The 27,536-nt window shown below is 42.3% G+C and overlaps 1 protein-coding gene across 1 annotated transcript in view; it reads right to left on the minus strand.

Annotated features, from left to right (window-relative positions):
- Positions 1-9,264: 9,264 nt before the first annotated feature.
- EPDR1 (ependymin related 1) overlaps positions 9,265-27,536 on the minus strand; it is a 47,363-nt gene continuing 29,091 nt past the window's right edge. Inside the window, exons 2-3 of the mRNA XM_006267887.4 lie at positions 14,689-14,897; positions 9,265-10,127 (exon numbers count right to left, since the gene is read on the minus strand). Of these exons, the coding sequence (XP_006267949.2) occupies positions 9,937-10,127; positions 14,689-14,897 (400 nt within the window). The 3' untranslated portion in view covers positions 9,265-9,936. The remainder of the gene's footprint in view (positions 10,128-14,688; positions 14,898-27,536) is intronic.

Genomic DNA, 27,536 nt, shown 5'->3' on the forward strand with positions numbered 1-27,536 from the left:
ACATCAAATGAAGACTTTATTATTTCACTTGAAACTCTGGGATGAGGTACAGTATGCAGGAACTAGTTATCCAGTTAGAATTTAGAGAGGATGCTGAAGTGACTCCATGACTCGTGCACCAAGAGTCATAGACTATTTAATGTCCATAAGTACGTCAGTATATCATCTCATCTGAATGATATCTACTCCATTACCAGAGTGTCCCCTAAGACCAAACTGACGCACTGACACAAGGAATGAGTGCCATTTGCTGAATTATGATCTTCCCATTAGGGCTATATGAAGCTTTGGGTGCTGATTCAATTTGGAGGAGATTTGGCCCGATTTAGTGGCTGAATCTCTGAATCTGAATCAAATCAAGAGATCAATTAAAAGGTCCGAGTTGATTAGAAGTTCCCTGAATTGATTTGGAAAAGATTCAGAGAGCTTTGGAGATTTGGGCAATCCATGCACACTGCCACAGGGAGCTGGACCCGGACTCCATGCTGGTAAGTAGGGGGCGGGGGAGGGGGGGCTGGAGGAGGGGGACCATAGGGCCCATCCCCTGCCTGCTCCCCTAGCCCCCCTGAGTGCCCCCCCCATGGCTGCCCCACCCACCCCAGCTCCTGACTCTCTAAAAAAAAAAAGCCCCTACTCACCACCTGCTGCTGGGTGGGGGGGGGGGGCGATTCCTGTTGCCCACCATTGCATAGAGGGCTCTGCCACAAGCCCCCTGACCCCCACCTGCTCTCCCAGCCCCCTCATGGCTGCCCTGCCCTGTCTGCCTCAGCTGCTGGCTCCTTAAGAAAGAAAAAAAAGCCCTGACTCACTGGCTGCTGCAGCGGCCTTGGGGCTTCTGGGGGCTCATGATAGAGCCACCCACACAGCGTGGGACAGTGGGGTGCAGCAGGGATCGCCCCCCTGACTGGCAGCAGCTGGTAAGTGCTGTACTTTTTTTTTCAAAGAGCTGAGAACAGGGGTCAGGTGGAGCAACCATGGGGGGGGGGGGATGGGAGAGCAGGTGGGGGATGGGGTCGATGCAGAGATTCAGTCAATTCGACAGTGGCCAAATCTCCGAATCAGATTTGGCCAAATTGATTCGGGACAGTGATTCGAATCACTGAATTAAATCACTGAATCAAATCACTGTCCCCTGAATCGGACAAATCCAAAGTGAATACTAGCTGCTTCGCACAGGCCTACTTCCCATAGCATACGGTGTTTCATCTGATCTCTCATAATCAAGTACTGCCCTTTCCTGATCTTGCTTTGCTTCTCAATGGAAGTACTCAGAAGTTTTGCATTCAAACATGTTGATGGAAAACTAAGGTTTTTACTACATGAAGATTTTTGCCTATAATGCCTGGTTTCCTCTAAAGAATTCATTTTTTCATTAGAAAACATAAACCTCCCACATTGAAATATTTGAGCTGTGAAAATGCCAAAAATCTAAATATATATGAATTCTGCTCGTTTCAAAGGTCTTTTTTTTTGTCAAAGTCAAAATTTTCAGCTGACAATTTCAACAAAATGTTTTAATTGAAATGTTCTAGGGGAAACATTTTCCTCCAAGCTCTATTTGTGAGGTCTTAGACCAAGACATTTAGCTACAAGGGTATATTTTTTTGTTTCTATATTGATAATATTAACTAACTTAGTAATGTACAGGTGATATACAACAGAACACTGCTTTTAGCTGTCTCTGTATGGTATTAGTAGCGATCTTTTGAGGCAAGGATTTTTTGTGATATATTGTATTGGCCCAACTGTATAGTCAGGATCTGAGGAAGGCCACTTGGTACTTGAAAGCTTGTCCAACAGCTCTCCCAGCTATACAGTTGGTCTAAAAAAAGATATCACAAAAAAACCTTGCCTCTTGGACATTTCCTAGACCATCACGGTTATAACACTCCAAATCTAGATGTCTTTTGACTTTTAACCACTACCCTCAGAAGCCCTTTGAAATAGTTGTTCATAATCAGACCATATAGTTTTAAAAGAAAAAAAAGTTTAAGAATGTTTGCCTGCACAAACTCCTCATGGGCAGATATTTTCTAACAGCTGGGAGCACCTTGCCCTTTGCTGTGCCAGCGTAAATCCAATTAACTTTAATGGGCACAGTACGGTGTATTCGCCTGCCCATTGGCAACACGTAACACCTATTAAATGCTTCGGTGTTGCCCTTCCTGTCCAGCTGCTAAGCTGCCACCAGTTTCTTTCCTGTTCTTACATTCCACAGAAATCATTTGGTGACGTTCCTGGAACAATGAAGGTGCGTTTTGCCTGACAGTGGCAAAGTCATTAGTGTCAATGGGATATCTGCATAAGTATAGAAAGAAAACAGTTCTTACTGAGAGTCTGTTTCCTTCTATTGAGATAAATATTTGTAGCTGATAGGGACACGAGATAAAGAAAAGGCTTCCTTTGTGAAAAGATTGGGCTTAGTTTTGATAGAGATATCTAGGACGTTATGTAAAACTTTATTTTTCTCCCAATGAAAGTAGCCTACAGGCTCGCCCCTCCCCCCCCATATTTAGACAGCTATACTACACTTGTCATCATGAGAAGAGACAACCAGTGTATAAGGTGTCTGTCACTATGTACACAGGGACTATACAGAGTCTGAAATGTTATGGTAACAGATGAATGAGAACCACATGAAAAGGCCACCAGCCAGAATCAAAGGAAATGGCTACTGGGCTGGCCCCCAGGCATAGCTATACAAACTATAGATAAAAATGTATACACGACATGCATTAAAAATGTGGGAGCAATTTTCTATTTTAAAAAAAACAAACCAGGAAGGACAAGGAGATACCAAGGAGGGAGTCCAAGCAAAGGAACGAGTCCCAGCAGAAGCCAGGGCAACCAACAGATTGCCAAAGGGACAATAATTCAGGCATTTGGGAGCTTAGGTAGTTTTGTTTCTTACTGCTTGCAATTTCCAACCTACCATGAAATAAAGTAGGGTTGTCCAACTTCTAAGCAGCCCGAGTCTGCATGCCACACAGACCATATCTGGGGGCCACATGCTGCACAAGTCACATAGGTCCAAGGCCCCCTGTGCCACACACTGTATTAGCACCCTGGCTACCACCCTCAGCTCCCCAGCACCATGTATTATGCCTCACTGCTCTTCCCCCAGATGAAGGAAGCAGACACAAAGAAGGGAGGAGGAGCCCAGAGATCCCAGCAGCTGCTTCAACCAGAGTGATGGAGAGAGTGGCACCTGGGTCCACTTTGTGGGCTACAAGTGGCCTATGGGCCACCAGTTTAGCCCTGAGCTAAATGATGGACCCTCTTGAAAGTCAGTATGTTGTGGCAGGAATCAAATGAAAAGCCTTTCCATTCTTGTGCATCCCTCATAAAGACAATCTAGAATTGTATTCCCTGCTCTTGGGGAAGTAAAGGGGCAGCTGCCAGTTTAGCTGCCCCTGGAAGTAAGTCCTTGAAATGGAAGATGGAGGGGACTAGGTGCAACTCTGTGTGTGAGAGGGAGAGGGGAGAGAGAGATGGACTGGAAATTGGATTATCTCTGTCCCCTTTGTGCAACCAGGGAACTCTTCGAAGCATTCTGTCACTCTGGGAATGTCCTCTCCTGTTCCCCTTGCAGCAGTGCCTATCCAGATCACTCTTCAGCACAGGACTGTAGCTATATGCCCCAATTGAGCTCAATGCAAGAACAGAAAACAGGGCCAAAAGGAGTGTGTGTGGCAGCTGAGAGAAGACATCGTTGACTGAACATGATACTGAGTTTCTGACTCAGAGATAATTTTACAGCAGAGGGTGAAACTCAAACCTCTCTTTTAATGTGACACAGGGTTGTAATGGAAGGCCGACAACTGAACTCATGCCATTTCAAGAATGTCAAAACTGTTTGTTAGAACTGGGCAAGCTTGGGAAAAACCCACCCAGTGTGAGCCTAGTGAGATTTTTCTTTTCTCCAGTTTAGCCACATTTGCCTGGCTTAACTGAAGCCTGGGGTGAGCTCAATTAACATTTGATTGCCTATTGCTGAGGTTGTGAATTACAGTCAAATGGACTCCACTAGCACATAAGGCCGTATCCAGATGAGCATGGACGTTTGGTTCCCAGGGGACAAGAAGCAGCAGAACACCTTGTGCTGCTACTACTTGTCCCTGGGGATTTCTGTGCTGCATGCCCTCTGGCACATGGTAGGTTACCCCGGCTAGGGTAGAGAAGGCTGGGGCCAGCAACTGTGCTGGCCCCAGCAGCTTTACCTGGGGTCCTGGAAAGCAGCAGCCGTGGCACTCCTGCAGCTTGGAGCTTGTCTGGATGTGACCTATGAGTGCAAAGCTAAGTCTATATAAACATTTGTATAATTTATGTTGGTGTGTGTGTTGAGGGAAATATCTTGAGATCTGTGTCTAGTGTTGTTCGTACTCCAATAGCAGCTAGCTTCAGTAAGATGAGTTGTCACTGTACCATACAAGCCAATAGGAAGAGACAGTTCCTGGCCTCCTGCAATTTATAATCTAAATAAATAAAACAAACTAGAAGGTGAGTTTGGAAGCTTCTCCGTTGGGGGTTCCATATCAAAAGGCCATTTAGGCGCCTCACAGGTCTTTTTTTTCAGGGGTTTTTAAATGCCTACAATTCTACTTGAGCTAATGCTTTATACAGCTATTGGTCACCCCGAGCTACTGGTTTAGGTAGTTTGTTCAAAACTTTCTTTTGCTATGGTTGAATGCAATTGGCACTGCTGCTATGCTTGAGATTGGTCTATGTCTCTAAGACTAAATTCAAGCATTTAGGCCCAGTTCCACAAATGTGTTTCGGTGCTTAAGTTCCATTGAATTCTATGAGACTTAGACAATGTACAGATACTCAGTTTCTCCAAGGACAGTCCTTGCCACAGGACAAGCCAGAAGTATACAGACATTCATAACTTTTCTCTTAATGTAAAAATGGCCACACCGGGCGAAAACAACTTGGGAACAACCCTTGTGATGTGAATGCCAGGAGAGTACTGCTCATAAGACTGAACATCTGTGCAGGCAGAGGTCCAAAAGAAGCTGCAGAGCTGTTCTCTGCAATCTAAGTGAGTTTTGCTCCCTCTTCTCCTCCCACAGGGCCAAGCAGGGAGAAAACATGCCACCTGAGGGCTTTGGGCTGGAAAAGCCCAGCACTGAAGCACTTAAGGGTGATAATCTGCTCCTGGCTTTTTCAGTGGCTCGGAGTCCACTTAGGACAGTCCAGAAGCAGCAAATCCATCCCTACCCCCATACTTGGATAAGCCCAGCCTGCCCAGCCTGGACTGCAGCACTTAGGTGCTGGGAAGCAGAGGTCCCTGCCTAGCTGCAGCTGGGCTGGATCCCGATGTAGGGAGTTAAAGGTGGAAAGCTCTGTGCACAGGAATCCCCCTATTCCCTTCCCTAATGTGGCAACCCCCTGCCACCCTTCCCTGACCTGGCAGACCCCATATCAGGTGACAGCACCAAAAGAGGAGACAAGTTCAAAATCTCCTCTGTCAAAACCTCACTGGAGGGGGGCAGAGGGGTTGAGTTCAAGTTCCTAAGGGGAGTGGATCTCCAGAGACAGCAAGGCAATCACTGATGACCTGTGGTCTTGCTTATGTCAATTGCCTCCAGGTAAATAAAGGAACTCGTAAGCTTTTCTCTCAAGAAAACAAATCTGGGCAGAGTTCTCCTGGATGATTTGAATGTATTAGGTAGACGTAAATAGGAGTTAGCTGTCCAATTTAGGTACCTCAGTAGGAGTTAGCATTCTTAATAGCTTGGTGGGCCTGGACCACTGTGACTGAGAATTCATGGTGTGAGAATGTATGTTCTCTTCTACTTGACAAGGTAACTATCATTTTGATTTGTCCCCTTGCCCTGCTCTGCCCCCCTGCAGCAGTCAGGGGGAGCTCCAGCTCCCCCCCCAACCCCATGCCAGACCCAGGCTGGCAGGGGGCCTGGGGATCAGGCCTGGACTCCAGGGAGTGGTGGTGGGGGGAGGTGGGGAGCTGTCCCAGAGCAGGGGACAGCTCCCAGCCACATGGAATTTGGGATTGCAGCCTGGCTCAGTGGCACTGGCTTTGGGTGATGCCCCATGGCTGAGTAGCAGCAGTGCCCTGAGCTCTCCCCTCTCTTTGCTTGAGGGGACAGGGAAGCTCTCTGTCCCTGATCCCAGTGCTGCTCAGCTTCTGGCTGGGACCGAGTAGCACCAGAATGGTGGAGCTCTCTGTCCCCACAGCACTGGGCCAGGGACAGAGAACTTCCCTGTTCCCTCAGTCCTGCTGCAGGCTGGCACAGACCCCAGTTGGGTCCCACTCACCACCTGTGCCTGGGGGGGGGGGGGGGGATCAGGGGGGAGATGCAGCGGGGATGAGCAGCACGAGGACTGGGGGGAGATACAGTTCCCGCCAGTCTCGGTGCTACTTACCCCCCCTGCGTCTCCCCCCCTCCTTGTGCTGCTTACCTCTCCATGGCCCCCCCACCCATCCCAGCACTGCTCAGCTCCTGACCTCCCCCAGGCATGGATGGGGAGTGGGAGCTGCCTGGGAGGGGCCAGGAGCAGAGGGATGTGGAGAGTGAGGGGAGAGTGAGGGGCACTGCAGCTGCTTGGCCACAGGACATCACCCCAAGCCAATGCAGCCAAGCCAGGCTGTAATCCTGAGTTCTGCACCAGCACCGTGGACAACTCCCCTCCCACCCTTTGTGGCCCCTGCTACCTAGGCTGACCAGAGCAAATTGCTCCTGGTCAGCATCTACACATGCGCTACTGTGCAGGAGCTAATGCACCATTATTCTAGTACCTGTATTGCTGGTATTAGCAAACAGTGCATTAGCCTCATTTACTGTTCAGTAAGTCCCACACATGTAGACACTGACACTACTGCACATTAGATTAGTCTAATGCGCAGAAAAGCATTTTGTGTAGACGTGCCCACTAAGTAGTGCCTACCTTCATGAATCTCCTACTTGGAGCCCTCTTGTAACTGGGACCACTTACACTATGTGAAATATGACTAAGAATGGAAGAATTTGGCCACAGGATAATACTAAAGCAAAGAAAACAGTTTAAAAAAAGAACTAACCAAATGTTCAAATCTCCACCCCAAACTCAAACTTTGTTCAGTTTTTAGGTTCAGGAATGTTTGGTTAACTCTAAATAAAACAATGTTGTGTTTCTACACATCCTGCTTTTAGCTAGCCTTGAAGCAGAAATACAAAAAATATGGCAAGAAAGTCTCTGTTTGCACTATTTCTGGCCCAGTTGAAACCAGGAAGTACTGGAAATCTCACAAAAAAGCTTTGTCCAACTCAAGAGGTTCTGCCACTATTTGTGAATATTCTATGGTATGTCAGATGCAGGGCTGCAATTGCTTTCTTCTACCCAAGGGAGCTGTTACGAACAAAGAAGTAGATTATCATTTACATTGTTTCCTCTCTATCACTTAAGCACCTAACACTTCTACAACGATGTAAAGAGGCTGTAGTGTCAAAGAAAGTCCAGCCCAAATGTCTCTGCTACAGTAAATGTTAATCAACTAGGCAAATTCTTGTGGTTAGTAAGTGGCTAATTTAAAACAGAGAAAATAACCCACAGTTTTTTTTCTTCGTTTTTTTCTCTGACAATTCTTTTTATTGACTCTATAGAGCAGCACTCAGAAATACAAAGACAATGGCATTGTTTTAAAGGGTACCCATCCTGCCATCTAAAATTACCCTGGATATCACTGCAGCATATTTTTAAAAGCATTTTTTGTTGTAGAGTTCTGCAAATGCATATTTCAAGGAACGCCAGCATCGTTGTTAGAGATTATATAATAGTCAACAGAAAATAATGCATATTCGCAGATTACACAGCTATTTGTTATACCACAACAAAATCATCCTAAATGAGACGGTATCACAGTTCCATGTTTGCTAGCCAGGTTTGTTACATTCCCCAGATTTCAAAGAAACATATGTTAAGGAATGCAGGTTAATCACTGCCCTAATGAAAACAGTAAACAGTTCAGATTTAGGTTGTCACAAAAATACAGAAGGATCACACAGACTGAATGCATACTAAATTCATAGCTAAACCTATCCTTTTTCTAATGAAAATTTTATATTTGGGAAAATGTTATAATTAACATTATATTTTAGCTTTTTCACACGGGTATGTGCAACAGGCATTACACTAAGTAATATTTCTCTCAGTACACTAAGCAGTGTTTCAGACCACATCTATTGGGCTACCCCTCTAAGTGATAAAATCTACTAAGGTTTGAGAAACTAATAAAGTACCTACTACTGCTCTCTTCCTAAAATGATTAAGGCTGACTCTATGATTTGGGTATTTGTTAGGTATGGTGCATCTGGTTAAGAAATTATACTTTGTATTAACAAGAGTCCCTCTTTCACTGTGCACAAAATTATTCTTGTCTTTAAGAAAATTGTCCTAGGAAAGGATACCTAGGACAATGTGAAAGTACTAAACACCTAACACCAGCTCCATAACGTGACATCCCAACTCACACTAAATGCAACTAACCCTTACATTGCAGGACAACTTGCAGAGTAAGGTAAAACCCAATGGTAGCAAGGAAATCAAAATATATCTATAAATATATTATTAATTAAAAATAAAATCTTAAACTTGTGGAATATAGATATATTTATAACAAATGTAGAAGCATAAAGAGTGGGGCCATTAAACTCATATTATTTTAAATATCCTGTACAGATTTTCTTTTTTAAGGCTATAAAAGTGCAGTTCTTGGGGCTTTTTGGATGTTATTTATGTAATTATTTATTTATTTAAAGTTAAACTAGGGTCTCCTTCCTCCCACCAGCAAAAAGCTGTAGAGGATAATGCCTTGGAAAGCTGATCTAACACCAAACATGCTCAGTGATCAAAGGGGTAGGTGCAAACAGAAGCAAGATTGTCATTATGCTTAGATCCTAGCATTGTAACCATACCATGCAGAAGGCATTTCAAATACTTCTTCCTCCCCCTCCCCCCGTCAATCTGTCACACACACAGGTCTTTCTCTTGAATGAAACGTGAGGTGCTGTACATATATAAATCTAATTTTGCCTAGTCAGGTGACAGGAACAGGTGCTTTTACTTCTACCTGAAATTATAAAGCCTTTCATACTCCTTGAAAAGGGAAGACTTCTGAAAATAGGAGTTACAGATTATGAAAGCAATTTAGAGTGCACTATAATCTCTTTGCATAGGTTAAAAGCAATAATGCCTTGACAAAGCATCTATTAGCAATGTAAATAACCAAAAAGTTGTCTAATTAGACTCTCTGGGACTAGGAAATACAAGAAAACTTTGGTTTAATTTTATATTTTACTCTCTACAAATGTTATATTAGTGCTATATGAACAGTTACTCTGGTTTCTTAGGAAAACATTAAACAAACCAAAGACTTGACTATTACCTTTCTGAACAATAAAAATGAAGAACCCCCCCCCCCCCAAAATGAAACCCGGAAGCCAAGAGTTCATATTTAATCTCTCTGACACATTCTGCTTAAATGCCATCTTGTGTTTACAGTTCAGCGCACAGTACTTTTTGCTAACCTCACTGCATACCAGTCTCTTCATAAGTAACAAAAATGTTCTGCCTTTCCTTTTTCATGTTAAGAGCACAACATACTTTTGTGTTGTCATCCTGGAAAATTAAATAATAAAATCTTTAAAAAATTAGTCACAATTAAAATAAACAGGATCTATAAACATAACTTTAGTGGAAACTCTACAACAGCAAGTGCATCACTGAACAGAGTCTAACATAGGGAACAACTGAAAAAGAGATCTTTTTTGTTATACATATTACTTAATTAAATGGTATGTTCCCATGCAAACAAAAATGTTACGATTCCCAAAAGAGCAACAATGAGCTTGAAAATCAGGTTGGATGTCAACAGTTGATTATTAATTGTCATCCCCTTCATTATTATTTGTTCGCTGTGGCAGCCAACATCCATAATCAGCACTCATCTTTCATCCGTCTTGGCAGTGCTTCTTGGCAGGTGCTGGGTGGGGTAAACACAGAGGGGTCACTAATACCCAGCTGTAGATCAAAAAAACGGGTGGAAGTTGTCACGCTGTAGTTCCTGGTATAGGTTTCCTGTACTGGGTAACAGTCCTTAATTGTGTAAACTCCAACCCAGGATTCAACTGAAACGAAGCACAAAGGTTATCTATTTTATAGAACAAACACAAATGAGTTATTGTTATTTTTGTTGTTTTTCTTAAAGTTTTAAGCGAATGTTCATAGATTTTCCTCAACTATGTAAAATCTTCTAAGCTTGGACTTTCAAAAGAGCCCAAAGCAGCAGAGGGCATTAATCTGTAAAAATCTCAACCTTAATGCAGAAGTGGAAGACAAGTGTTTTTCCTGCTGCTTCATGATAAAATATTCAAGTACGCATACACGGAACTGGTGGAGCAGCTTTTAAAAGCTCTGTGTACAGAACACACATTGTAAGCGACTTCTGAACAGTCCAATTTCTACTATTCTAACAGCACAGGTTAGTTTTGCTTTAGGTTCAGCTGACAGCCATTTAATCCCTGATTATAGGGACATTTTATTCAGATTGCCATCTTTCAGTCTAATATTGGCATAATTCCTGGCCATTGTTTCCTCCTTATTCATTTTTACTCTCTTTCATTAACTTACCTTCCTCTGTTCATCTCTCCTGTCTCACTGTGCCATTCTCATAACACGCTTTAAGCAAAATACTGTTTTCACTGACCCCTTTTCCTTCCTGACCCTTGTTTCCTTGTGATGTCAGTATTTTCTTTTTTACCTGACTCTGATACCCACAATCCCTTCCCCAAATCTCTCACTGACTGTCCTGTATTTTGAAACATTTTAATTTTCCCCATTTTACTTCCTTTATTCTAATAAATGAAGTCCTGTAAGTTTACTAGCCATTGTTCATGCTAGTAATCAGACAAGTAGATTTCTCGTGTTTTTCCAAGTAACACTCCCATATCTTCCACATACACGTGTTTTTGACTGCCATCCCTGATTTTGGCCCCAAAATTTTACCTATATTCCAAACACATTTGGCATCCTCAGTTTTATTTTAAAAAATATATTTGCCATGGAAAAAATCCCCGTAAAATTCAAGTGTCCAACAGAATTATTTACACTAAAGGAATAAATAACACAATACGTTGAGTTTTCTGCATAAAAAAAGAAAACTCAGTCAGGGTAAAAGTTATGCATTTTGCCACCCATCTGGACCTGGAGCTTAACAGGTTATGAGGTACGACTGTATTTTAGAGTTTTTACTCTGCCTGTAATTTGGAAACCATTGTCATAAACCTGTAGTTAATGCAATCTCAGACATAATCCCCTTTTCTAAGACTAAAGGCTTTTGTCTGTTACCATGCCCTGGGAACTAACTGTAGCTTTTAACCCTTCCTGTCAATGTTTCTTCTTTTGTCTGTCAAACCATTGGTGAAAATTTTTCCCTCAAACCAGAACTCTTCTTCTGTAACCCAATATCTTTTACCCTCCTGTTTTCCAAACATCTTAACTCCAAACTATGACTTTTATACTGATGATATTCAGCTGTCCATATCTTACCACATCTTTAATTCAAACAAACATGGCCTTCTTCTCATCTTCCTCCAGCTAACTATCTCAAACACAGACGTGTTTGTCTTGGAAATAGAAAGAACTTTCCAAAACACAAACTTCAACTCCTCTATCTCTCTTCTTAACTAATTCCTCCTGTATGCTTCTTGCTCTGTGTAAATATTCGGCATCATCCTAATCCCTAAATTTTACCTCTCCCACCACCCTTCTGTTTGCAAACCTGCCTATCATCACCTTTACAGCATTGTCCGTAAGAGCCTTCACTTTGCCTGCACCGTTATGGAAATCTTCACCTATACCTTCATTACTGCAGCTCCCATCTCCCTGGCATCTCTACTGGAACCCTGTTCAGTTCAAGATCCTGTTCAAAAGGATCCTATTTCGACCTTTGCTCCATGGCAAGATATAAACCTCCAGCATTAATTTGTCTCTTGAGGTGGAAACTTCCATCTCTTTGTGTTTTTTTTTTAAGTTATAGTTTTACTCCAAGTTAACTCAGGGACTTCTTTAATTTCTCTCAGGTCCTCTAACCACTGGAGGTCCATTCACCTACTGTTGTCATCATTGATGCCAGTATTTCTATATATGCAGCTTCATATATTCTGCCATCTAGAGTAGGTTTCACTGACCTACTGTTGCAGATGTCACCTCAGAGTATCTTTCATCTCTTGCCTGCCTCTTTTTTCTCCCCCTACCCTCCATTTTTAAGCCTGTTCCAGTTCCACAAGGTGCTTTTTTCACATGCCTAACTTTACATTTGTCAATAGTCCTAATGATATTAATAATTTTATGAACAAACAAATAAATTGCAGTAAGTTAAAAAGAGGCAGAAGCTAACTACGAAGTAGCTGATATGTGGCAACTGTCTCTTACCCCATAGTAAGTAAACATTAAACCACAATAACTTAGCCTTATTTTAAGCCCCATTGCCTTCTGAACAAAGGTAATTTGTCTGTTCATATCATGTGAAAACTCACCAAATTAGAGGTGGGAATCTAAAAAGGAAACTATTTGTGCAGAGGATATGGTTACAGTTAATATGAAAGGTGCTTTTGAAAGGCAAAAGTGCCATAACTAAACAAAGCAAGTAGACATCTTTTCTGTAAAGGAGTAACTGAAAAATGTCTCCCCTGCAAAACACTTTTGGAGTTTTGAAGATTGTATAAAACATTGATTACTGTCTGTATCAAATAGTTTGTAAAAAGCTGAACTCACAGGTGTGACTAAAATGGAGAATTAAGAGAATTTTAATCCTGATGACTCGGTCTTGGTTTTTTAGCTGAGTTATAGTCCTTGAAGTCAAATGTGTATGTTACTCTGTGGCTGAATCCATTTGCAGGCTCTATCTTAACCTTGAGTTTACACAAGCCAGTCATACTTCCTGCGGACATTTCAGAACTTTGATTCCCTTTCGTTTTCCCGCTTGACAAGACAGTGTTTAGTATACATTATATATTAATTTCCAAGAGCTGGAAAGGAAGACACCTGAACATAACCACTAGCCAGCCACCCACATCCATTACAATATATTCAGATCCTAGCATTATGCATTTGATCATTCCTTATTACAAAAATAGAATCCAGCCCCCATAGGTTTAAAAATATAAAACATGCTGAAGGCAGGGATCTCCTCATTTTACAAACGCTTGTGATTTTTTTTTTCTAACCCTTTTGCGGCATGAACTTTCTCTTACCCAAACAACAGCCAAACACACTTATTTTCTGCCCTTATAAAATTGTGTCAAGTGCTGTGCAGTAACCACATTATGAAAATAGCTCTAGTTATGACATAAAATGCATACAGGCCATCTCAAAAAAGACTGATAAGGTCATCAGTGGTTCAGCATCCCTCCCCAAAACCCAAAATGCCAAAAAAAAAATTAAAAAATCAGACATTTCAAAATGATCTATAGGTTCCTCCTGAAACCTGCTCTTGCTAATACAATCAGACTCTTAAATAACTGAATGACAAATAAAATGCTAGTAGTGTACTTTTGGGTATCCACTTAAATCAGTGTAACTTTAATATACCTGCAATCTGCCGATTCCAAACCAAATTAATTCTGAGGGATGGATACAGAAGTAAGAACAAGACACTGCAGTCTTTAAAACTTGCCATACAAAACTTATGCAAATACTCTGAATATACAAAGTATGTCAGGACATATTCAAATATTTTCAAGAATAGAAAATTGATACTATCTGGATATTAAATACTGTGAATAATCCAAAGACACTGGATCTTAATAACAATTTTCTTGGCATTGTTGATTATGCATCTCCTGTATAACTTTGGAAGATCCAATCTAGTTACAGTTGTAACAATCTTTTTGTTTGTTTTATTTCTCATTTTTTTATTCCAGACATAAAAAAAATTCCCCTTGGCTAAATACTTCAGTGCAAGCGAATCCATTTATCTGCTGGTCATGACCACAAGTGTTGTGTTAACTGCATAATACCAAACATTTAATTTTAAATTCAAAAGCTTTAAGGACTATTTTTATAGCTGTCCAGATCATGTCTAAACCATAGATGAGATGGAAGCCAGGGTGCCACTGACTGTTTCTGCATCCAAAACCTAACATCCTGTGCCTTTTGAAACTTCCGCCTATTTCCTTTTGTGAGCCAGGCATGCAACTGCCAAGTGCAGTACTAAGATTGAAAAGAGAGGGAAACTACGAGTTTCCTGCCTAATGAAAATTCAGTGCACGGTGACAGTGTATGGTGCTGAAAAATAACAGTGAACTTATGATAAAATTCAAGATGAGTATATATGCATGCTACACTGAAATGTGTTTGACCTTGTAACACTCTATTTAGTGTGCCTCTACTTATATTATTTAACTCTCTCATGAATAATTCTGGGTTCATCCCAAAGACTATACTGAAATATGGTAGGATGAAAATGACTCAACTGAATATATTTAACCCTCCTTAGATCCAAGACATTTGCTTAATAAAATACAGCACTAGTAACATGATATACCAGCCATGCAGATATTTATTTTTCCTTTGTAAGAATGTTGTGGTAATATGAAAGTCAATGCTAGGTGTAAGGGGGAAAATTGTATATGTTTCTGAGTAAAAGGAATGCACTTTTTTAATGCTGAAACAAAAGGAAACACTTACGTTTCCTGGCTGGCTTTCTATCAGACCATTCCTGTACCATAATTTCATCTCCTGGTCCTCCAATGTAGTACTGATCTTCATAAGTTGAATTGGCAGGAATATCATAAGGATCCCATGGCTCAGTCAGAGCAATTTTTGAGCACAGCTTTGTAACTTGTTCAATCTGAAACAGCACTGCGTCTTTATAGAGGAATATGTATTCAAAGAATCTGAAACATTTAAAAAAAAGAAAACAGTTAATATTCATAATCTTTCTGCAGATGGAGCTCATAGGTCTGATACAACTCATAGACCCTGTTTTCAGCTGCTTATCATTTAGTCCAAGTTGCATGAGCTAAAGCTTGCTGGGTATCTGCCTCACTGACTTTCAACCCTTCTTGGAAACAAGCTTAGGGAAACAACATATTGTTAGACCAATGTTAAAATCAGTTTTAAAACCACTTGGTTGAGAAGCTGCAGGAAGAACTTAAGATTTGAAAGAGAAGAGGTCTCTGTCAGGGATGAGGCTTTTGCCCTTTTCTGTGAAAACTTTCCTAATTCTGGCCAAATTAAAGTCTTTGAAAAACTGCAATTTACACATGCTCAGGGCAGACTTTTGACAACTTAATTCCCATGGGGTGCAGACAGAAGTGCAGCTCCCTGCTGTAACTGAGAACACTTTCCAGGAAGTGTTCCAAGTTACAACGATCCCCCAAACCAAACAGAAGTTCATTGTTGGTTCTAGGAGGCAGGAGAATCTAGCTGCTGGCTGGAAGCCTGCAGCCAGCTTCCCCTAGCAATGGCTCCTGCTTCCTCCCAGGCTGTCCCTGTCATTAGAATGAGAAGGGGAAAGGGAGCAGAGGCAACCTATTCTAAGGCAGGAAAAGGTAACCCCCAGCATGCATGCCAATTAGGCACATGGAGACATTCTCCCTGACACGCCAGGAGGCCTGCGAGGAAATTGTTTTTAAAAAAAAAGGTTTTTAAGTTGCTGTTCCAGGCTTTCTGGAGCAGCCACAGGTCCCGGCACCGGGAGCAGAGTCAGGAGAACATAGCAAGGTTGCAGTCTGCCTTCTGCTAGCCCCACCCTCTGACCATCGGTTGCACCCCCCGGCCTGGCCTGGCCCCGGAGGAGAGCTGCAGGTGGGCGAGTCTGAGGCCTGGGCAGGCGCTGCACAGGGCCACTATGCTGGAAGCTCCCAGGGGGTGGGTCTGACGGGGGTTTGGGCAGACAGATGCCCCGTCGCACCCGGGCAGGGTCAGCACTGGGGTACAGGGCATGGGAGCAGGTCTGGGCAATGCAGGGAGAAACAGGCATGGGGGGAGGTGCTGTGGGCTGGCCCTGGCCTTGCCCGCCCACAGCTCCCATCCACGGACCAGGGCCGGGGCAGGGCCACTGTGCTGCAGGCTCCCAGCTGGCTTGGCCCCAAGCACCACCTGTGGTGGCTGTTCCCAGGACCCAAGGGGTTCCCATGGCCAGGTTCCCGCACTAGGGGCAGCTCTGCTCTACTCGCACTGTGCTCAGCACACAGGGAAGCCGAGCCAAGAGCTGGGAGCATCCTGAGCCCGGCGGCCAAGTATCATCCCCTCATGGACAGGGTGGCTGCGGCCCATCCCCGCAGAGCTGTGTGGGCTGGGCTGGGTTGCGCCCCTGCCCATCCACCATGGCCCAAATCTGTGGAGCCCCAGGGCAGCCCCCGCTTCCCACCTAGCCCCCACTCTCCTCCAGCTGCTATTTTCCAAAAGCAATATTTATGTTTATTAACTATATTAATAACAGTGTGTCCTGTCATGTATCCCTTGCCCCAGTTTTGTTTTTTTGGCATGGTAGCACTCTGCCACCTTACAAGGTAGACATTGCAGGTTTTTCAGCACTCCAGCCAAAAACGTTTCCTACCCCTGTTCTAGGGGTTCTCCAAGCAGTGCTGGAGGGTGGGTTGGTGTATTGGAGCTCCTCCTCCTCCCCCTACCCCCGAGGTGGGGGGCTCCAATTCACCCATCCCACCCTACAGTGGGGGCTGAAAAAACCCCAGACTGAACTCCCTCTGCCCCCTGAAAACAGTGATAGGCTGGGAGGCAGTGCAGACGCAAGTTATAGAAGATGGTATGTTTTGAAACTCCCATGTAATGAGAGTTCAGATTTTTACCCAAATGGCCATTTTTTAAACAGCTTGCAGCTGTGCACTTGGGTTTGATCATGGCTATAAACCACTTCTGTGGCCAGATCGGGCAAAAACTGTCACTTCTTTTTAACCGTTATGTTCTGTCCTTACTGAAGATGACTGAGCCTCACTCATCAGATTGTGCTGACGAGATTGCATTCACCAGCCCCAAAGAAAAAGGAGGCACGCAGGAGCTGAGCAGAATTTTACCTGCAATTTCTCCTGGCTGCTTGGAGCCACAGTGACTCCCAAACCAGAAACTGAGAAAACAGATTCTTCTCTGTTGGCACTAAGGCAGCAAGGGGAAAAAGGAGGAAGTGAGAACACTGGAATGCTGGGGAATGAAATATGGGTACACGTTGAGAGTACTTGAGGGAGTTAGAAGGTAGGGGCAGCAGAGTGGGTTGTTAAATATATATCTATATCACACACATACCCATACACACCCCTTCATATTCATGTTGTCTCAAGGCTTGCATACTATAGACCTTTCAAACATTACACCAAATAGTTATTATTAATTTCTTCATGGGTATTTCTCTGGCATTCATTTATAGACTAACTGAACCAAAGAGGTAGTCTTAATTTCATTTTATTTATGATGACCTGAGCCAAAGAAAAATCATAATCAAAACTGCCATAGCTGTCCACTAATTTGGGGTGCCTAAGTGTTATCCTCTAAGGCCTCATAATTTCCATAGGCTTATCTGATTTATAGCATATGGTTTGTTTGTGTTCAAACTATTAATCCAAGTGACTTCATTTACACTCATAAGAACACTGCATTCTAGAATTGTTTCAAATGTCTCACACTGAATACGTAGAAAATGATGAGTGCACAATTAGTGGCCACTGGTGAACACTTTAGTTTAAGTCTGGCTTAAGGTTAACTTCACACAGAATCTCTGTAGCATAGTTAGGAACAAAATCTAATTATCCATGGTGGAATTCAGCTGCCTTAACCATGAGATGGTCCTTTCCCTTCCTGCAATTTCCTGCTTCATTTACTAGACACCTTCCAGCTTGTACAACAAATGATGTAGATGTCCTACAGACAGTGGCCTCTTTTACCATCTGCCCCAGTTCCTTCCTAGAACAATATCCTACCTGTGCCATGAGACATGGCTTTTGGAGAAAAATAATATGTGATTAAAGATGATACCATAGTTGTAACAGAACCAGGGGCTCCTGTTACTTTAAGGGAAGGAAGGAGCAGGCTAAAGCATTCAGCAGGAGATAGCTGAATTGGGGCAAGCTGCATTTTGGATAAGCAGCCAGGAGAAAGCTCACATCAGCAGGGACCCAGGCCTTGAGACCTAGAACTACTAGGTAACCAGAGAGGACAGCTGGACAGGGGAATCCAAACAGCTTGTTAGGCTGAACAGAAACCCTGGGGCTCATTTTCAAAGACAGCAGTCGGATGACCAGAAAGGTCAAGGCTTGGCTGTATATTAGGGCTGTGAGAAACAGCACCATTTTGTTTCAACTTCCATTTTGCCGTTTCAAAGGAACAGCATTTTGTTTTGCTGTTTTGAAGCACCATTCCGTTTTATCAAAAATGTTTCGCTGTTTCGATGCGTTTCAACGTTTTGCCCAGAGGCTATAATGGGGAATCACAAAAATGCCTAGAACTTTGTCGTCTTTCCTGATTCGAATGAAAATGTCAGTGATGGTAGCCCCTGCTGAGGTCACAATGCATGCCAAGTTTTAAGGAGACAGGTGCAGGAGTTTCTGGGAAACTGCACCTCAAGGTGTTGACAAGCAAAACTCGTCACACGTGTGTGTTAAGGCAGAGTGGAGTGAACACAGCAGGCATGGTAGCCCCTGCTGAGGCCATGAAGCCTGCCATCTTTCAAGGAGATAGGTGCAGGGGTTTCTGGGAACCTGCGCCTCAAACTGCTGACAAGCAAAACTCATGGCATGTGTGACTCTGTGTGTGTGTTAAGGCACAGGGGGGATGAAAACTGCAGGGATGGTAGCCCCTTCTGAGGGCACAAAGCTTGCCAAGTTTCAAGATCAGTGCAGGGGGTTCTGGGAAACTACACCTCAAACTGTTCAGAGCAAGGCTCGTGTCACTTGCCAGTGTGAAAGCACAGAGTAAGCTCGGTTCAAACAACGCATTTTATCCTGTTTTTCCGTCTCTCCCCCAGAGCACTGGGTTTGGAAGAGACCTCAGGGAAGGATCACAGTCACTGACCAGCTACACATGAGAGCAGTCCTTCCCCTCTCTTCCCCCTCCCTCTCCTTACTTTTTGTTTCCCTGCAAGCAAGCCCAGCTTTGAAACTCGAAATGTTTTGAAACTTTCGAAATGTTTCGAGTGTCCTCGTTTAGTTTCGAAGCTGTTTCAAAGCCTTTTGTTTCATTTTGATTTCGCTGTTTTGAGCTTGAAACGAGTTGAAACAGTGTCAAAACAAAACAGCTGTCAAAATTTTGCACAGCCCTACTGTATATAAGTCCAGCTCTGAGTTGGGGCTGGCTGTCTGTATCTGCAGGTTGTAGGAGAAGGAGCTAAGGGCAGAGCTGGCTGCTTTGGAAGAGGATGTACTCTGGGAGGTGGGGGATCAAGTCAGCTCCATATGGGAGGACAGGGGAAACTGTTATATTCCTGACAAGGCTTGGAATGAGTTGCAACAAGAGGGTTAAAACTTTGCGTGTGTAAGTTTAAGCACCAGAAGACTGGAGTTGTGGCTATAAGGGAGGTGTGGAGGCCACAGGGATGCTTAAAGAGCACTCAATATAGGGTGCTGTAAGGGTCAGGGACCCCAGGGTGATGCAAAGCAAGATCTGGCTTGCCAGGATAGGGGATTTCAGGGGCTGGGACAGCAAGCAAGAGCAGCCTTCCCAGGATCAGGGCTCCAGGGGCCACTACACAGAGCAAGAAGTGGCTGAGGCCAGGAGCCCAGAGTCTGAGGCAGTGACCTTGGGCTGAGGGGGCTCAGCCAAAGGAAAAGGGCATCAAAGCCGGGAAGGTGGAAGTTCAGAAAAGGACTGGGGGGGCCTGAGAGGCTCAGTATCAGTTTAAGACAGGGTCATCTTAAAAGAGAAACACAGTAGAGTCTGTGGCAGAGGAGACCCAGTTTGGAATCTGGGAGCAGAGAAGTCCTGAGGGCTGTACAAAAAGGAAAGGTACCCAGGAAGAGTCTACCCTGGCCTCTGGAGGCAGCCTCCCCAGTTATGTACCTTAAGATCAAGTCACAGCAGGTGAGAGGTAGGAGGTGAGGGAGGCCAGGGAGTGCAGGTAGGTGAGTCTGACCATTAAGGGGTATCAAATGCTGGGGGCAGGTCCCCCAAGCCTGTCACAACAATGCATGCAAACACTCACACAGACAACAGGTCAACCTTAATTCTGGCTGTTCCTAACATTTGAATGCTTAACTTTGCAATCTGTTCTTTTTTTTTACCATATATCTACATAACAACCCAAAAACTAGAATAGTAGGGGCCACTTTTGGCAGGTGTACCATAAGTTAGCCCCACAACCTCTCCAAGTGCCACTCTGATCCCCTTCCCCTGCCCAATCTGCTGCTGTGTTCCCTCCCACAGTATTACCTGTCCTCTCCCCAGTCTGCCGAATGCTACACATAGGGCGTTTATAGACAAGCTCTTGGGGGCAGGGGGAAGGGCATGGGGGGGGGGGATGCTTTAATTAGCACAGCTAATTAAATATGCCCAGAGCATCACATGTATCAGCATTTCCATGCTGAAAAATAGTGACGAGGTGCTTTGAGATAACGCTTATCAAATGAGCTTTAAAGTCCCCACCACCATTTTTCAGCACAGGGATGCTGATATGCATGATGCTGGAGTTTGCTGGAGCATGGTAATTACCATGCTAATTACCAATTAATCAAGTCTGCTCCAAAGTGCTGTAATTACTATGCTATTGTAGTATACTGTTTTTACATTGTACTATTATACTATACAAATTTTACATAAACAACAATCACTTCACACATCACTAGGAGGAAGGCATTTAATGGTTTCATAATTTCATAGTAGCTTGAGGTCAGAAGGAACCTGAACAGATCATCTAGTCTGACCCCCCACCACTGGCAGGAGCACGCGCTGGGATCACATGACCCCAGACAGGTGTTCGTCCAACTTCTTTTTTGAATTTACCCAAGGTAGGAGCAAGGACCACTTCCCTAGGTTAAAACAGGGAAAACATTTAGCAGTGGTTAAAAGCATTTTAAGAACACGTGCAGCAGTTCAAGACAGAAAGTGAAGAACAGTTTGTGCAACCACCGAGGAAAAACTAGGTAGGTAAAATGTCATTAATTCAATGGAAAATTGATTACACTACCTCCTAATGTGGTGAAAATTGACACTGCTTATGGATTTGCTTAACTCTAAGCCAGTAATTTGGGGTGGCTCAACAGAGCTCCAGCCCTGGTCGCCAATTTAGTAGGTGTACTGGAAATGCTCCCCGCCGCCACGCCCAGAGGCCAGACCTCAGCAGCAGAAGCAACCCTATGGTCTCTAGGAGCAAAAGTTGTGGCTTTTACAGCAGCATCCAGGGACTCTTTTTGAGTCCTCAACTGAAATGCTTGCATGTCACCCCACTTTCCTACTCCTGGAACCTCTGCTCCTCCAATTTTCAGCAGCACCTCCCTGCCTGCCCCTTCCCTCCACCACAATCTCCTGCCAGGTTTGCCCAGGGTGCAAACACCCCTTCTTTACACAGACAAACATTCACTCTGACTTCAGTGGGATTACTTGTGCATAGGATTTGGGTTACAGTTGATAAGGAAAGGTGCTCTTGAAAGATGAATTTTACTATACAGATTTTTAAAATGTGCCATAAACATAGTGAGTAGATATTTTCCTTGTGAACTAGTAATTGAAAATGCACTAAATTATCTTCAAGGTTAGAGGCTTCTCTAACCCCTACCAAATCAAGGTATTTTACTGATTACACTTCTCCACCTGCAAAGGAAAGGATGAAAGAACTCAGATATGCTAGATATCAGACACATCACTTACTGGAATGCATTCAGATACTATGAGGATGAGAGTGATATAACCGACTTAACCTGGAATAGAATACTTGCAATGAAAACCAAGTGGCTACTCAAAGACTAAGGTACTAGTTATTTTGAATAATGGGTCATCCATGAAGCAAGTTAATATAATTAATGTTGTAAATAAATATGCTGCCCTTGAGACTTATACACGGTTTGGGTATACCTCATATCCTTATTTTTAATGGGGATTGTTTCTGTGTACTTCCTCTATGTAATAAACTCAAAGTCCACAAGGTACTTTGCATTTCTGCAGGATTTGGATTTTGTTATAAATTATTAAAAGTGAACTGCTAAGTTGTTATTTTACAAAAGGAACTGTTTACCAGCCAAAATTAATAGTGAAATGTGCATGGATATAAAAATGACAATTTTTAAAACACATTTTAAAACAAAAATATTTGAAAACCATTTCCTTTTTTACTTACCTGCCAAGTCCTAAGTGTACTCCCTGTATTTGTTTTAGGTGCTTGAGATGTCATTGGCTGCTTGAGGGGAAGTACAGATTCCTGAAAATAGGTCTTGGCAGAAAAATAAAGGAAGAACTGATTTTAATTAGGCTGTTTTTTGAAAAGTAAATGTATTTGGAATTTGTCCCTATTTTTGATATTCTTCTATCAAAAATGTAATTTCCTAAACAGTTATATAAAGAAAACCCAAAATGTTTTCCAGTACATCTTCAAATATAATTTATAAGGCAATACTTGCCTCAGTTACTATCTTTTTATTTCCCTTCTTCTTTGTTACCTTATGACATAGCCTTAAAAGGTCTCCATTAGTATCCTGAACTGCTTTAAGATTACGTTTGAATTGAATTGAATTAAGTTTATGGAATGGAATATAGGAGAGTTCTGAGTCAACAATGAGTGGGTGACACGTGAAGTTTTGTGCCATCTCCAAGTTGGGGTGTATATAGTAGCTTTCTTGTAGTATGAAAGGTACCTGGTAATCCTGTGCCTTGGGGCTTTTGCTGGTCACCATCTGGGCTCAGGAGGGAATTGGCAGGAAAAGCTCAGACAAGCAGCATTTTTTTCCCCTTCATTATTGCTACTGGTTTCTTAGGGTGGCATATTTTGCTTTCCTCTGAAGCAGTGGGACTTAAGGCTGGGGACTTTTAAATGGAGGGTGCTGATGCTCTGGCCAGTACTTAGAAAATCATGACATTCCTGGCTAGAGGCTCTTGCTATTCTCTTCCATGTCATGCCAATCGCCAGAATTGGTCAGGGAGGAATTTTACATCTAGGTCAGACTGGCATGGACTGTGGCTCTGTAGACATGGTCTTTTTTCTAGGGTCTTCTGAACATATATTAACTGTTTCCCTATCAGTGGGTAGGGCACTGGCAGTAGCCTCATCTCATCGGCTTTATCCATAGCAGATTGTAGGGTATCATTGGAGTTTGGGGTATTGTTCCTTGTGGTTGAAAGAGAGGGTGTGAAGTGGTAATTTTAGGGATTCCTTGTTTGAAAAACCTTATGTGAATGCAGGGGACTGGACCCTATGCCCAGGAGACCCCTTCCAGTTCTACATTCCTATCCTTGATACTCCTTTTTTTTTTAATGAACAAACCCCACAGACAAAGGCATGAATGTAGTGTTCATTTCTGTATTTTGTAATACTTCATAACCCTGGGCTACATCCTGCTTGTATTTCTCATTCAATGAGTCCCACTGCCTTCTCTGGAAGAACTCACATCAGACAAGCAGGATTTGTCCTAAAAGTATGATGCTGTAACCCTTATTTATGCATAATATCTCAAGTCCAGAGCAAACCCAATTAAATTAATATAGAGATGCCAGAGTTTGGCCCCAGACGCACAAGAGTATGCTAAGAAACCCAACAGTATCTATTTCCTCTGCGCCCTAGTTGCAGGATTCCCGTTAAACCGAGTGAGATTTTTATTGATTTCAATACCAGGAAATGATCCTTAGCCTGCCATATAAGCACATCCAGGTTGTTTGCAAATGAACATAGCTTATGGGCTTATTTAAGGACTTGGCTTTTGCAAGGATTCCATATATGTTGCTGAATTGTATATAAATGTTAATAGTTTTTTTAATACCCATTACGAAGGTAGTAATTAATTTTGTGGCCCCGCAGTCTGCTCCATGCAGGTGGGCATCTATGTACAACCCAGCAAAAGACCCTCCTAAAAGTCAGTCATGCTTTCAGCTCTTGGAGAAACTCCATTCTGTCCTCAGTTTGGTGGCCAAGATGTCACGTATCTCACTAACATGAGGCTGTTTGGGGGTTTACTTTTGTATACTGTAGATTTCCTGGCATTATCAAAACCAAAAAGGAATTGCTTGTTGTCTAACTGCCTTTGCTGTGGCTCAAAGGAGTGTGACCACTGGCAGCAGCATGCTAAGAATGGCATGATATATTCAGGCATACCAGACATGGTCCTTCACTAGAGAGAGGTAAACTAGTGGTCTGAGGCTAAGATGAGGAAACAGAATTTCCTTATGTTCTAAATCTAGCTCTACATCATTTTACTCTGTGGCTTTGGGCAGGGTATGTACAGTACAGTACTTACAGCCTTAAAATTGTATGCAACTCTTTCTTAGTATTATACGTATTAGCATAATACCTAACAGGTCTAGTCTTGGATCAGGATTTTATTAGACAAGAAATAACACTTAAAGCAAAAAAACAGTTCCTGTCCCAGAGAGTAACTGAACAACACTGGGATCTTGAAAAGAAGATTGACCTTTCCAATAAAGACAGACAGAATTTTAAGTGGCCAGGACTGTAACCTATTTGATTAACCTTTTTTCCCCATTTGCAATCATTGTGATTTAAAGATCCTGCTAATGTCACTCAGGGTCTGTATTAATTAATAATGATTAAGAAGCATTTTGAAGGTGAAAGGGAAAATGTACTGGGGTGATATTCAGGTACGACCAGTGTTAAGTTCCAAACGAATTTCAAAAGTTCACCTTTTCTGTCTCCACTGAAATGAACTGGCAGGGAGACAGTACATCTACCTTACATTGGTTTGGATGCATTTTCAAAAAAAATTTAGAATTATTTTCATAACCTAAACATGAGAGACATTTCATTGTCAAGAAACAAAGTCTTCTACACTAGTGAATAAAACAAAACCATACATGGTCCCAAATCTGTAACTGTTTGGTTTTCATGCAATCTATTTGATAAGGTACATCACCATTTTCATGGTAGAATTGCTTCTGTTAACAGTTCAGTTACTTAAGCAAAGTGTTTATTAGTGTAACTCAATATCCAGTTAAATTATTATACCAAATTCTCATCTCTTTAGCTGTTTTAACTTTAAATAGGAACACTTTGGAGGAAAAAGCTACTGAGCAAACATTCAAGGAGCTGATAAACACCCTCTGCAGCTCAAGAATATTTCATCTGCTTTGGGAAAGCTCTGGCCAACTCATTTCATAACTGTGAAGCATTCGTTTTTTAGTATATTTCTGGGAACTCCTTTCCTCTTTCCCATGAAGTTTCGGTAATTTCAGACTTGTGTTTTTCTTCTGGTGTATCAGACCTCAACAACAACTGTAATTTACCATATTTGATCTCATATGTTTGGCAAGAATGCTGGACTATGGTATATTGTACAAATATAGTATCGAACAAATACATAGGACAGTACAGGAAATCAGATATTGTATAAATTCAGTATTTTTTAGACTGACTTAAATCATTCTCAGATTTTATAGGTTTTCTTTTTCACTGGACTAAGCCCTCCATATCAGGTATTTAATTAACAAGATACAAACAAAACTTTGATGATAATACACATTTTTAAGTAAAGACAAATAAGAGCTTTAATCCAGTTAATTATATAGTTATTATAAAAGGAAAATCTTAAATGTAAGACAGAGATCAAGGAGTGAAAAGTCAAAGCCAAATCAACCTTGAGGATTATATATTTGTGGGACTTGAATTATTAAACTTGTTCAAAAGTTATGGAATCTTTTTATTCTTTTCCTTTTTCCCCTCCATAAATTAGATTAGCTAGTTTGGCCAAAACTATAGGAAACTATGTTCTTCAGTAAGAAAAGACTTGCATTGTTTCCTTTGCTGTTCCTTTTTAGGCTATTTGCTGTTCCAAAATAAGCAGTCCAAGCCATCAAAAGCCTTACATAGGATCCTTAAAAAGGACTTTGTCAATCTTAAAAGGGTTCAAAGAAGAGCGATAAGAATGATCAAGAGCTTTGAAGATCTCTCGTAAATATAGACTGAAAAGCTTTAGAAAGGAGATGAATAAGAGAGGACAGGATAAAGTACATAAAAATAATGAACAATTTATAGAAGAAAGAGCGGGAATAGATGTATACATTTTTGTTTTATAATACAAGGGAAATTCAATGCACTGAAAGACAGGAAATTCAAACCAGATAAAAGAAAATACTTTTTCATGCAGTATGTTACACAAAATAATCGTACTGTATTTGGCAAAGTTCAAAAAGGGTCTGGATATGTATATGGATATCAGGAATAACCAAGGTTACATTAATTAACGACAACAAAAATTTGGCATGGGATATTAAATCTTGTGGTTGAGGGTTTCTGTCAGTCTCTAAACAACAGGATAAGACCTGTGGACAGTGGACAAGTTTTCCCACATCTGCCTACAATGGGGTTCTAGTTTTGTCTGAGACAGGATACTGGGCTGAATGGATCTCAGGTGTGATTCAGTATGACAATACCCATGTCCCAAGTGAGAAAGACAGTACTGGACAAGGCCCATATACTGTCCACCTAAACCATTTAACATAACCATCTTCCTTTGCAAAAGGCTATTTTGAAATATTCATCTTTCAAACGGGATTGTGGGATGCAACTTCATACAAGTGAAATTTATTACACAAACATGACCATTGCTCTGTTGAAATGGCGAGCTATAATAATTTACACTGGGAAACTGGACCACAGGCAGAGTGCCTTAGAGCTATATGTTCTTGTGGATTGCTTGGGATCGAGTGCTTCTTCTGCACAGACAAGATGATCTGTTAAAAACTGTATTAGCACTGTGTTTCTAAGGCACTTTGGAAGATATGCCGTTTTCAGATGATCATCAATCACAGTTGGGATGCTGCAGACACTTTAACTTCTCAACATCTTCCTCCAAAGATGTGAGCATAGTTTGTCAAGCAAGCTTTGCTCAAGAATGTGAAGTGTTGATACACTTCAATGAAAATAAATGCAACTTGAATTTTGGAAAGTTTGTCTCTTAACATAAAAATAACCTACTTTGATTCATCCAGAATTCTTTATGCAGATCTCTCTTCCTCTCTCTTCCACCTCCTCCTTAGCAGAGATGTTAATAGCAATTTTTGTGCCCTGGGCAGAAATGCTGTCAAGTACCAGAGAACATGGGGGACTGGGTGAGCATCAGAAAGCAGTAGTGCAGAGCACTGCAGGGTACTGTTGACATGTTCTAAATCAGCACCTGTGGCTGATGCTCTGCTTTCCACGGTCTAGTTAAGCTACTGACCTTACTATAGGACTTACATTCCATGGGGATTTAATGGTGTGTGTGAAGACATTAAGTGGCTCTATCTTCTTGTGGCTCTACACCTCAGAAGATGCCTGCCTCTTGGTCTGGGTCCTACGGATAACTCCACCGCTCTAGTACTTTGGATTGCTAGTATGTGGCCCATTTCCTATAATGACATTTGCCTCTTAGGGTGCCTATACCTGTACTCCA

Source organism: Alligator mississippiensis, chromosome 5 (genome assembly GCF_030867095.1).
Source record: "Alligator mississippiensis isolate rAllMis1 chromosome 5, rAllMis1, whole genome shotgun sequence".
Taxonomy (NCBI): Eukaryota; Metazoa; Chordata; order Crocodylia; family Alligatoridae; genus Alligator; species Alligator mississippiensis.